Genomic DNA, 13332 nt, shown 5'->3' on the forward strand with positions numbered 1-13332 from the left:
CGGCCCGGAGCGATGAACTTCTCCTATCACACGGTATCTGAGGGAGTCCACCAAGGCACCAACATCGGCTCCTCGCGCTTCCTGAGAAACCAACACAAACTGCTGGAAACCTGCTGGGCAAGGCGCTCCGCGACCCCACGGTTCCAGCCGCGGTGTTAAGAAGACCAAACTGATTAAACACCGTCAGGAATAATTCAGCACTCATTCAATTATGCTTCCCCCGTAAATGATTACTTCTGTTTGACATCCGTTGGATGGGTCATTATTATATTTGGATGCAGATATTTTGCTGCATTCTTCATATAACAGAGCAGGGCCTATCTGTTTTCAGTCTTATGCTGAGCTAAACGTCTCCTGGCTCCAACTCCATGTTAACTATACACACAGGAACACAGTACGTCATGCTGTGTATTTTTGTCATTTTGCAGTATTACATACAGTATCAAGACATCAGTATCGGAGGACGCTGTGTGTGTAACGGACACCGCTGAGGCCTGCAACGCCGAGGACCCCAACGACCCCTAACAAGTAGACACAACACACACACACCACACACACACACATTTAAAGTCTCAACGCTGTAACAACACATATAAAACATTCACCACCCGCGAGCGAAGGCTCCAATCTGAGGCACACGGAGGCTTCATTGATTCTGTGCTGTGGTTTCATCCGGAGCCAGCGATGTCTGGTCTGTCATCGGTCGACGTACCTTCATACCTGTAATGCAAATGAGATACAGATAGTTACAGCGCACGAGGCTGCAGAGAAAACACACAAGGAGAGGAGGAGCTGAAAGTGACATCTTAATTAGTAAATTCAGAAGTCTGGAATTCCAACAGCTTCTAAATTAATAAATGTCTCCTGCGCCGGGTGATTTTGTCGTTGGGGTCAAATCACAGCAGAAAAAGTCGAGTCAGAAAACACAGGGTCGAGGTACCAAACTGACATCTGGAACTGAATGAAAGTATCTCGTGTTCTGTCAGTTTCCTCAGCAGAAAAATAAAAAGCAGCAGCTATTGGTTTCAGTTCACGTTTTTTTTTTTGACTTTCTTGTTTCTGCATTGAGTCAAAATCGATTCATTAATCAGAAAGGAAACATAAGAAACGCAGAGAAGGATTTAGTGGAATCAGTCGAAGTAGGTGCTGATCAAAGACAACTACACTGGCCACAAACGATGATGTGAGACTGAGACCCACACCATGAAGTGGATCTAAGATTTCCCACGATGTGTGTCATTGAGTCTGCGTTCATTTCTGTATTGAACAAATCCAAATGCAGATTTGCTTGAACGGCATGCGGGGAGCTCCCAGACGGGTCAAAAACAACGCCGTGATGCCAGCTGTTGCATGGTGATTCTGAACCTGTTGACCAGAGCTGTGTTTGTTGTCGTATCATAAAATTTAAACAACGTCTGTAAGTCAGGTTCCGTTTAAACAGCGGAAGCGAAACGTTGCGAGGACAGGGCCGAGATGAGGAGTAAATAAGTGACAGAGAGGGATGATGGGAAGTGTTGTCTTTCAGTGTGTTTCGTGAAGTTTATGAGACTGGAACAGCTGGAGCGGATGGGAAGTTATGATTACAGTCTATGTAAATAAAAGTTTTTCATTTGTTCTTATTGTTGAGAAGAAACAAGACGGAGCTCGTTTGAGTACGTGTAGAGTGTATGAATGACTCACGGTGGATCTGACAGTAATAATGCTTATTGTAAAATCCTCCACCGTCTGCAGTCAGTAACACACACACACACCACACACACAACACACACACACCACACCACACACCACTGACAACTGCACACACACTTTGTGCGATCCACATTTACATCACAAAGTTACACACGTATTATTAAATTAATCACCACGTTACCCCTTCCACTGCTCGTGAGACACCGACACTTCACACACTTTTATTATGTATCACATACATCTGTACATCTACACACACACACACACACCACACACCTATGCATGCATTAACACACACACATTGTGCGGGCTTGTTGAAGGTATCTGGAGACAGGCACTTGTAAGCCGGTGTGAAGCTCTTTCCGTGGCGGTTACGCATGAGGATTGATGCTGTACAGATACTTTGTGTACAGTGGAGGTGAATATCTTGATGCCGGGACGAGGGAGATGCTGGTTCACGATGCTGTGACCTCGACATTCAGCAGCAGGCTGATCTGTTTGTTTTAGTTTAAATCAGTGGTTGTTAATCGCGCAGCGGGAAACGGAGGCAGTGAAATAACTCTTATAATTATGGACGTCTGGTTTTTATTTTATATTAGAAACTCTCAAGATTCAAGTTAAAATCCTTTTTAACCCCTACATTACACGGGCAAACGCTGCGGCCGTTCTAGAGGCCTGAATAGTGGCAGCGAAGATGGATCGAGCCAGCTGGAAGTCAGACACAGAAACGGCATAGAGAATCTGGTCAACTTTCAAAATAAACATCCTGTGCAGACTCCTGATTTATAAGACTGAGTAAAGGGAAATTAAGAAGTGTGTGAACTGGGATGCAGCGATAGCAGGTTGTCTCTGTGTTTTCAGAGGTCACAAGGCAAAAGATTGATCAAGAAAACACATATAGTTCATTTCACAACTAAATGTCCCCTAAAGTAAAAATGGATGAAGAATAGCAAGAAAAAGGCACAGAGGATCTGATGAGGGTATTCACTCTTTTTTCACGCACAGCCTGATGTTGTCTTCATTTTGTGCCAAATGATTTTGATTTGGAGACTCAACGTTCTGCACAGCAGCTAACGGGGAAGCAAATGGATCCTGTGCTTGTTTCTTGGTCGTAGTGAGTCCCTGAGACGAGACAAAGACTCACTGCAGCAGGAGACTGCAGGAATGTCATGTCTGTTCTCATGGACACTGACCAGATCAGAGTTCAGCCGCCACACACTCTGTCAGGTGTGTGTTGTGAAATGCAGTGTGACTCTGTGTGTGTGGTTTGTGGGTGTTTGTAATATCTCGGGGGGCCCCGACAGTTACCGCAAAAAGACGTGTGCATACTTTCACAGGACACATCTTCACACGCAGGCAGATGTTGTGTTTGCTCGTCTTTAAACTCAGCTTTTATTTAATGCCACCAAGCTGTGTCAGACAGGTTTAACACAAATTGTAAGAGAGAGAGAGGATTTGTTGCCGAACTCGTCAGACTCACGTCTAAAATATCTTCCAAAACACAATTATGTGTAATTCAACCGGTGTAAAATACACAGAGGCGTTTTAATGGCTCCAGCTTTACAGTCCAGATTTCATGTGTGCTTTAATCTCTTTCAAACACCTCAGTGTGAGCCGGGGTATAAATTTACACCACACAGAGTGTTTTGCTGCACCGGATGATGTTGGCAGTTTGCAGAGTGTCTGCGCTGAGGACTCCACTGAATATACACAGGATCACGTCTGTCGTCATGTCTTCACTCCCCTTCATATTTTATCAGAGGGATTTAAGGAGATTACGGTGATAAGGTCCCATTATCATCCTCTGAAGCTGTTTAGCTCTTTATGCTCCTGCAGTATGTTCTCCTTGCAGTGAATGTGTGTTCATGTTATAGAGGTTTGAAATGACGCTTAGCAGAACAAAACACAGTCTGAATTTACTGTACATGCTGAAGTGTCGAGCCTCACGGTGGAATTTGATTTATTTTTTTTTATCTTTGACGCAGTTTGCAAAGGTTTGGTTACAACAACCGCAGCCTAGATGAAAATATGAGTCAAAAAATGGAAGTGCAACCAACGTTCCAAAAGTTCATATGTTCGGCCTTATTCAATTTAATAAGGATTTCAAGGATTTCAAGGAGTTTTTATTGTCATTACAACACTGTAAACATGGGGTGAAACGAAAATTGGTTTCCCCTGGTCCCGGAGCAGCCCAATATCAAATATAAATATAAAATAATAAAAAAAAAATAATAATAAAAAAAAAAAATATATATATATATAGAATATAAAATAAAAAGTAAGGCAATTTAAAATTTAGAGAAAAGTATATACAATAAATAGAGAAACACCAACAGTGTAGCACCATAATAAAGCGAGAGAGACAGAGTATCCAATGTTCAACTCACTGTTTCTGGTAGATATACACTCATTCTAAATTTAGTTCCTGCAAAAGATTCACAAAAGTTACCGGTTCATTGGTAACAGGCGAAATTATCGTGATCGGGTATGAAAGGGCGGCGTCCTTGAAAGGCTCGGCTGGATGAGGCAGGTTCAACACTTTGTGAACTCGCAGTTTGAACGAATTTCACCGTCTACAATCCAGAATATCCTTCAGAGATTCAGAGACATCTCTGACATAAAGGGGCACGTCCTAAAACCAACGCTGAATGTCTGACCTGTTACTCCTGCAGGGAGTGTGTAAAAGATGTTACTACAGGGCTCAGGAACCAAAACACAGTTCATCTCTGCATCTACAGATGAAGTTTAGGCTCGACTCGATGCAAGAGAACGACAGATCAACACATCCAGAAACGATGTGTAGCTCAGGTCCTGCCCGGTCCGGGTCCATTTTAACTGTTTACGGGAAATTCACACAGCCGTTCCCAACTTTTTTCAGATTTTTTTTTTTCGGGTTGTATATCATAATACTATACTATAATAATAATAGTAATAATGTAATAAATATAATAATAATAGTATATTAATAATAATAATACCTAATCAGCTCATGATGGTGTTCATGGTTCATTCCCTAAATAGTTTGACTGGAACTAACTGTAGATAATGTCCTAAATGTTCCCACTTAAGTGAATGTATTCTGGCACATTTCCTTCCTGATTAAACATGTTCCAAACTTCACGTCGGATCGTATCGTTGCCAGCTGGCTGCTTAGTCACAGTTTCTCCTGTTGTTCACCATTTGGTTTCACTTTGCTGCATCACCTCCAGTTCGGGATCAGAGCTCAGAGAGGTGAGGCCACATCTGGGTTAATCATCAGCACAGCTTGTGTGCGGCTGTGGTTGTGTATGTGGGATTTGAAAAGGAAACACGCTTCTCCTTTGGGTATCGGCAAAAGTGTCGGGATTTTAACAAAGCATGAAGAGGAAGGAAGAGAGGTCTTCGTAATTCCTTCGTGGGTCTCGAACATAATTCTATTAAAGCGTTCACAGAGCGGTGAGGAGGTTCGCTTCATTTTTTAAGGTGACAGTACAGTAATAAACATACTAAGAACTTAAAATCATGATTTTGGCTTCCATACTAATAAATCTACAGATTGGTGTGTGTCTGTTGTGTGTCTGTGGCATCAGTGTCTTTGCTAAATTAACCTGTTGTTCGTTTAACTTGGTAACGATTCGACTGAGCTCATTTTTTAGATCCGATAAGTGCTGTATCTGGGGCAACACCAGACATGATAGAGGTCCAGTTCACTGTTCATACAGCACGAGCAGTGGTTATAACACCTCCTGTGTTTGGACCGACACCAGTTTATTTCTGGGTTTCTTTTGTATTTCAAGGCCGCCTCCCAGCGCTCTCCTGTTTTGTTGTACTTCATTGCATAATCATCGTACGTGGATCAAGTTTCCTCAGCATCACCAGAGCTGCCAGTTGTCTACAGTATGAAACACTATCTGCACAGACTACAAACAATGCATCTGCCACTGCAACCTGGCAACCCACAACCCGATTCAAGGGCCATGTGCACATGCCACATGCAGGCGATGGCCGGCTGTCATCCACAGGACAGATAACACCAAAAAAAAAACCTAAATGATTCTGTTGTTTCCTCCCAACGCTTTGAAAGAATCGAAGGCCAGGTCATCACAATCGGCCACATGACAGACACTTAAAGTCAACACCGTGAAGGTTGCATCGACCCGCAGCTTCATGAGGAAGCAAACGAAAGAGAGAATAAAGACTCAGCTGTTTGTCTCTAGACGGTGTTTCATCTGTGAGTCATCTGGGTATTTCACACATAAAAAGAATGATTAACCTTAATGGAAGAAGCAATCACTGAGACACGAACCCTCCTTCAAACTGTTTAAACTAGTCTTTAAATATCATCTCTGCTTTGTAACCGGCATTTAAGCAATTATAGTTGTGAATCTTCAGAGATGTAAATGTGTGATTCTGGTATTTTAAACAGTCAGATTGAAGGAGCTGGTATGTGGATTGTTATCCTGCTGCAGTGTGGTTTATATTTTCTATCAAAAGGTTCCAAATGTTCTCCAAACATTCACACGCGTCCCTTGAGTCTCGCCGTTACTGTGTATGCGCACTCGTTTGAGGCAGGCAGGTGTTGGATCGATGGGAACGCGGGACGAGGAATTCAAATAAATCCCTCCTGACCTCATCGAGCGCTTGGAGATCCTCTCGTCTGGTTTGTGTCAGAGCGGAGGAATGCCGATCCGAAACGTTACATCAATGCCGGACTTTGTTTGAACGCCGTTCCGTCCAGCAGGTGTGTTATAGAGGACAGCGTCTCTGCTGAGTGGAGGCCTGTGTTTAAAGGCAGCAGGTGACGGAGTGCTCCGACCTGTAGCTGCTCCGCTGACATTATCACGACTGAGAGAAACTCAACAGTTTGCAGCTTAAAGGCCACGAAACACAGACGGCATTATGATGGAGAGCGCCAAACTCGGGGTGAATTTACAGATGTAGAAGTATCTGTGTATCTAAAACCTCTGTGTATATCTACTTGAATTCACAAGAGTTTATTTTCAGAGTCATTTCTTTGGAACATCACGGTGACAGTACCTCAAACAGAGCCCACACTGTGAAGATTTGACACTGTTTGAACCCCAAATCGCAGCTAATCAGCCGGTTATGACATTTAACTATTACTCTCAGACATCTGGATGGATAACCGAGCGTGTTAGAAACTGTGTTTGACTGTCCATGATCTCATTTCCCACATGGCTGATATGAAAACAGAATGAGGAGCCATGGAGAGTCTGGGAAACACGCAACCTAAAGGATCATAGCACTGTTCACTTACTGTTTATTTATTTCTATGCTTTTAATGCCTGCATGGACTGTGAGGACATTTATTTATTTAAAAGGTTTCTTATAAATATATATATGTTATAAACTGTATTTGTAGCAGTGTGCATAAGACTGAAACACCCGTCCTGAACATGAAGGAGTCTTTATGAATGTTTATGAATGTTGTTATTACCTGTCAGTCAGTCAGTTTTAATGCAGTTAACTTTGTTTCAGATAATCTGACATTAATTAACTTCATGAACATGACAGAGCAGACATTATACAGATGTTATATGTGCTTGACCTCAAGGAAAAGTGATCATTTTGAAGTTGTCATGAAGATGTCATGAAGTCTCAGGAGCTGAACCACCTCAGTACAGTTCATTCATAAAGACTCCTTTATGTTGATGGCAGGTCAGTCTTTAAATGAAGACCCGTGTCGTGTCGTACCTCGGGCTCTGTTTGAAGATGATGCTGTCATGTGAGCAGTTTGTTTCTGATGTTCAGTCTCTTCTTCTCAATAATATGCCGTTCAGGAAATAATTAATCAGAAAAACAGAATGCTAAACTGTGCCAGTTCAGCTTTAGTCCCTTTGAGTAACGAGCAGGTTTACTCCGCTTCAGTCCGGAAGCTGCCGGCCTGCAGCTAACGATGGAAAACCAGGAGGAAATGAATTTCAGTGGAAACCCTCCATTGAAAGTCATTTCCTAAAACGCTTGAACAGAGCTGCGTGCCAGGGAGGAAAGGAAAGAAGGATGCAGAGAGAGAGAGACAGAGAATGTGTGGATTAAACTGTGGCATTGAATGAATGGATGATCTGATAGTGAAAGGTGAAAGCTGGAAACACAATCAGCCTGTTGAAACACAATACAGAGACGTTATCAGCACAGAGCAGAGTGCTGCAACACACCACCGAGAGCAGAACGGCTTCCAAAAACATCTTCACACATTTTAAATAGAAACGCAGTTTCTGTAACTCTCAACACTTTAACGCATCTGAATCTCTTCATTTCATCTCAGTGGTTGTTCAGATGGGAGAGTTTAACCCCTTAGTAATCAAAACATTCAGGATCATAGCAGAATGGTAGAGGTTAGCGTTGTTTTTCTTCTTCGTGAGAAATGTATTTGAGGTTTTAGGAAGATAAGTGAGTCATCAGCATACATGGAGAACATTTGGGGGGGGTTCCCTCTTTCTGATCACTCCTCTCACTCCCGTGACTCCACTCTTCTTCTGTGTTTGTCTCTCTTTGACCGTTTGAGAGCAGAAAAGCGTCAGGAGTGTTTTTTCTCTCTCCCTGCTGTGTTTTGGCCACACTCGGCAGGCTGCAGGTTTACAGACTAATCGGATTAAACGGCGGGGTGAAGCAGGATGAAGGAGACAGATTAACTCTTTCATTGTTTTGGGGGGAGTCTATTTCCACTTCTCTCTTTTCTTTTGACTCTGTCACACTCTCTTTCTCTTTCTCTTTTCTTTTTTTTGAAGCGACAGTCGCGGGATACGAGCAGGAGGAATGTGAACTTTGGAGGAAAGTTCAAATGATGTTTTCCCCAAAGCACAATGGGCTGAGATATGTACATACCACGGCATGTGTCATAAAACTTTATTTACACCGCTGTTGTTGTTGTTGTTGTTTACAGGTTACAGTGCGACTGTCAGCACAACACCTGCGGCGTGTCCTGTGACCAGTGTTGCCCCGGATACAACCAGCTACCATGGAAACCCGCCACGACCTACAGCGCCAACGAATGTGAACGTGAGTACGGCCTGATACTCGAACATGTAACTTGCGCTCGGTGGTTCTCACAGTTAAACCGGTGATCCTTGCAGAGGAATGTGTTTTTCTTTCATGTGTTGGTTCAACAGAACTAGTTGGCCTTAATTTAATGAGGCCGAGCAGACGCACAGACTGCACGGCTGCTGCTGGATTTCTTTGTGACCTTCACACGTGCACATCTGAACAGAGTTGCTCGAAAGCACTGAAAGTTTTAAAGCCTGGCTGCAAGAATTCAGGAATGTTCCCATCTTATTTTGAATATCTCATTTCCCTCCCCGTTAAGAGGTGATGTTCCTTTTTATATGTACAGATCAAGTTTTAAATTTCCGATTTTTCATCTTTCACATGTGCTGTAGTCATTTCTAAGTTGCTGACGGTGCCCTGAAACCTGAAACAAACTCTCCGACTGTGTCCTGTGTCTTTGTGTTATCAAACTCGAAGCCGCAGTTATATTTAACAATGAACGACACGGGCGTCACAATGACAAACAGGCCGGCAAAGGGCAACATGATATGAAGAAAACTACAGAGGGAGAGCAGCAGCAAAGCCTCATGGGAGCTGTAGTTGCTGAGTGCTTTTATTTTTGTTTGAGCTCAGATTTTCCAGCCGTTACAGAAGTTAAGTTATTGTAGTCTGATCATCTGACTGACTCCCAGCACTGCAGAGTTGTTTTTGTTGGTTTTAAGAAAGTAAAAAAAAAAAGTGCCTCAGGTCTGAGAAAAACACTCACTGCTATCAGGAGCTCAAGGATAAAGGAGCGCTGGTTTATTCAGCCGGCACCTCTCAGGCGCTGAGGGTCTGATAAGAACAAAAAAAGCTGTATCAGGGTTGGACTGACCCCGTATGAAGAGTGAAGGTTGGTCTGTGCTTTGTGCATGTGTGCATCTCTTTCTTCATCTCAGATTAAGTTGAAAGGAATATCTAATCCTCTCACTGTGTGTTGAACAACGGCGAGGTCAAGTCTGGGCTGTTCCTCGTCAGTCAGATCACTTACACATGCACAAATATTAGTTTTTTTAATAGTCGTCTCTGTTCGTTTCCTGGAAACCTCAGTGTGGTAGTAGCCTAAAGTTTTGCTGGTTCTTCATACAACCAAATAAACATCTGAGTATGTGAACATCTGCCTTCAGAGCTGTTTACGGGCTGAAGACTGAAGATTACAAGAGAAACCAGATGTCCACACGAAGCACAGACATCATGTTTGTCTCTAAATTATAACTTTAAAGGGCACGTTATGGTACCACACATAAACATTTATTATATTTCAACATTTCATATCATCAGGTCAGGAAAAGGTTTCCTGATGGAGATAAAGCTTTACCTGTTGTTTCCAACAGTACACTGGATATCAGACCTTTAAACCATTAAACATAAAGTAAAAACATGCAGAGGATTATAAAACCTCATCTTTTTAATTATTTGAACGTTTGGCCGTGTTTAATATGAACATCCAACATTTCACCATCATATATGTGAAGGAAAAGAATGGAAAGGTCTCCGTTAAGCTTCAGATTTACTATCAGACGCTTCAGCCCGTGTCGTGTTGTTTTCTCTCGTCTCGCCTAAATGTAGTTCTCAAACTACAAAAGTGCGACCGCTCTAAAGAGATCGCAGCGGCCTTTCATCACGACCGTAATCAGACATGAAATAACTCTTTTATGATTCATGAAATATCCCCGAGCTTCCTGTGTCTACTTCAAACCAAAAGTGTCTGATAACTGACTTTCATCAGACGATGATGAAGCTCGCGTGGTTTTGTTAATCACAGCTTCTCTCGTTTCTTTTTTTTAATGATTGCTAACATGGTAAATATGATCCCTGAACGAACGTCTGAAGTTTTTTGAAGTGACTTCATAGAGCAGGCTGAGGTTTCACACGTCATATAAATGTTCATTATAGTTATTACTAACCCACCTTCCTCTCTGCTCTCTCCTGTTTCCTCTCGTCCTCGTCAGTGTTTACCTTCCAGGTGACTGACAGTTTTTCTGAATGCTTCGTGTATATCTGGACCATCTGTGCATCTGTTGGTTTTTCTGCTTGGACATCATTTAGTCCATTTCCATATTTTGTATAATAATTAAATTGCAAAGAATACTGTAACTCATGAAGGTTTTCCTGTCTTCATTAGCAGACAGTTTGCTCAGTTGTCGTCCCACCTTTCCACCTGAACCCGACATAAGTTTGATTGTTTATTAGTATTATGTATCGTTACAATAACACTGAAGTTTAATAAGATTTGAATGACGTGCTGTCTGTTTCTTCGTGCTTCAGAGTGTAACTGTCACCGCCACTCGTTCGACTGTTACTACGACCCCGAGGTGGATCAGAGGAGAGGAAGTCTGGACGCGCACGGACACTACAGAGGAGGAGGAGTCTGCCTCAACTGTCAGGTGACCAGCGCTCCCTCTCGTTCGTCATGTGTCCCGACTGAAAGTTATTAAAGTGAGAGGAATGCTAATTTAATGGAAACTCTTTCAGCATCACACCACCGGAGTCAACTGTGAGCGCTGCATCCCGACATACTACAGGTCACCTGACCACCCCATCGAGTCCCCGCTGGCCTGCTCACGTGAGTGTGTGTCAGATCACATGATCACATGATCACGTGTTTAATCCTCATGTCATGTCATATATACTGTTATACCTCTGCCTCTCTCTGCAGGCTGCAACTGTCAGTCAGAGTTCACAGACGGGACCTGCGAGGATCTGACCGGCCGCTGTTTCTGCAAACCCAACTACACCGGGGAGAAGTGCGACTCCTGCGCCAGCGGCTTCATCAACTTCCCCGATTGTTACCGTGAGTTTCAGCGGCGGGAAACTGAAAACAAAGCATTCAAATCCACGTCCTGAGTAGACATTACTTTAAGTTAGATCTTCTTTAACACAGTTTTGTTTTCCCACTGAAATCCACAGATATCTGTCCAGTCTTTGTCTTTCATCCTTCTTCTATCCGTCCTAAACTTTCAGGCACAGTCTGGAGATGACTCCTCTTTTAATGCCTAAGTTATATATATATTTTATTTTAAATGATCTCCATCTTTCTCTCTCTCTCTCTCTCCATCAGCCATCCCCACCTATCCCACCAACAACAACGGAGAAGCTAAACCAGCCGGAGAGATCATCAGTAAGACTTTAAACTCTTTTATTTTCTGTTTTCAGTTCATAAACATGCAAAGAGGTCAGTCCCGTTATTTATAAATGCAGTATAATATACAGTAAAATCTGATTAAATGGAAGATTTAGACTTATAGACTGTCTGCAGGTTCCCACGTTGATGTTTTTGCTGTAAGTCAGAGGTTTCTGGGAGTTTTGGGAAAATCAGTGTTCAGTGATAAGATGATAAGCCAGAGACCAAAACACTGTTCAGTCCAGCCTCGTAGAAACACGTCAGTGTTCTGCTGTGGTTCTGCTCATATCAGCCTATTTGTATCATGCAGAAGAACTCTGACCACCTGCGTTCGTATCACAAGTTAAATAACTGTTTGTTTGTGCGTCCTCTCTCTCTGCAGACTGTGAGTGCAGCGCAGCCGGCACCGTGGATAACTCGTGCAGGCCGGATCCACGAACTCGGACCTGTGTCTGTAAACCCGGATTCACCGGAGACCACTGTGACACCTGCGCTCCGGGTTTCCACGGACTCAACTGTCAGGGTGAGAGAGAGACGCTGAGTTTCTTCAGTGTTACAGTTTTACAAAGTACAAACACACAAACAGAAGCAGGAATTCCAGACAAAGCTGAATTTAACAGTTTGTTTGTTTATCCTGGTAGTTTACCACCCAGGAGCAGCCACACACACACACACACACACACACACACACACACACACTCCTGAACAAACAGCATTCCACTCGGCTGTGTTAATCACTGTAAACAGTTTAACACCTTCCCTTCAGTGAAGCTGCTGAACACACAGTCTGTGTCTCTGCAGCTTGTCAGTGTTCCGGTCCCGGCTGTCTGGACGGGTCATGCAACTTGGTGACCGGTCACGCCGTGTGCCGGAGCGGTTTCCAAGGTTACGACTGCGACCAGTGCGCCCCGGGCTACTTCAACTACCCGCTCTGCCAACGTGAGTCATCTTAGGTTCACCACAGTCTGTTGTAAAACATATTTTAATATGTGGATATTTTTAAGCTTTGTCTGTCTGTCTGTCTGTCTGTCTGTCTCTGTCTGTCTGTGTCTGTCTGTCTGTCTGTCTGTCTGTCTGTCTGTCTGTCTGTCTGTCTGTCTCCTTCCAGTCTGTGGTTGCAGTCCAGTCGGCTCTCTGCCTGAAGGCTGCGATGCGTCTGGTCGTTGTCTTTGTAAACCAGAGTTTCAGGGTCCTCGATGTGAACAGTGCAGATCTGGATTTCACTCCTACCCTAACTGTCAAGGTACACACACACACACACACACACACACACACACACACACACATGCTGTTCCTGGACTCACATGGAAACACTTCACACTCCTTATGAAGTGTTAAACTGCCTCGTTAAAAGTTTTATGACTCTTTATTGAGTCGAATAAATGCAGCTGCAGAAATATTAAAACCACAATATAAAAAGTTCATATCAGACTCTGAAATACGAGGCAGGTGGTTCGAGGGTTGCTGGTTTGAATCCCTGGGCTGGGTTTTCTGTC

The 13332-nt window shown here is 43.3% G+C and overlaps 1 protein-coding gene across 4 annotated transcripts in view; it reads left to right on the forward strand.

The window, feature by feature from the left end:
- lama5 (laminin, alpha 5) overlaps positions 1-13332 on the forward strand; it is an 81505-nt gene that overhangs the window by 46624 nt on the left and 21549 nt on the right. For all 4 annotated transcript variants that reach the window (XM_027288366.1, XM_027288367.1, XM_027288364.1 and 1 more), the window contains 8 exons: positions 8573-8688; positions 10981-11099; positions 11188-11278; positions 11372-11506; positions 11774-11833; positions 12219-12359; positions 12638-12775; positions 12945-13079. In XM_027288366.1, the coding sequence (XP_027144167.1) occupies positions 8573-8688; positions 10981-11099; positions 11188-11278; positions 11372-11506; positions 11774-11833; positions 12219-12359; positions 12638-12775; positions 12945-13079 (935 nt within the window). The remainder of the gene's footprint in view (positions 1-8572; positions 8689-10980; positions 11100-11187; positions 11279-11371; positions 11507-11773; positions 11834-12218; positions 12360-12637; positions 12776-12944; positions 13080-13332) is intronic.

The sequence above is a fragment of the Larimichthys crocea genome, chromosome XV, assembly GCF_000972845.2.
Source record: "Larimichthys crocea isolate SSNF chromosome XV, L_crocea_2.0, whole genome shotgun sequence".
Classification (NCBI taxonomy): Eukaryota; Metazoa; Chordata; class Actinopteri; family Sciaenidae; genus Larimichthys; species Larimichthys crocea.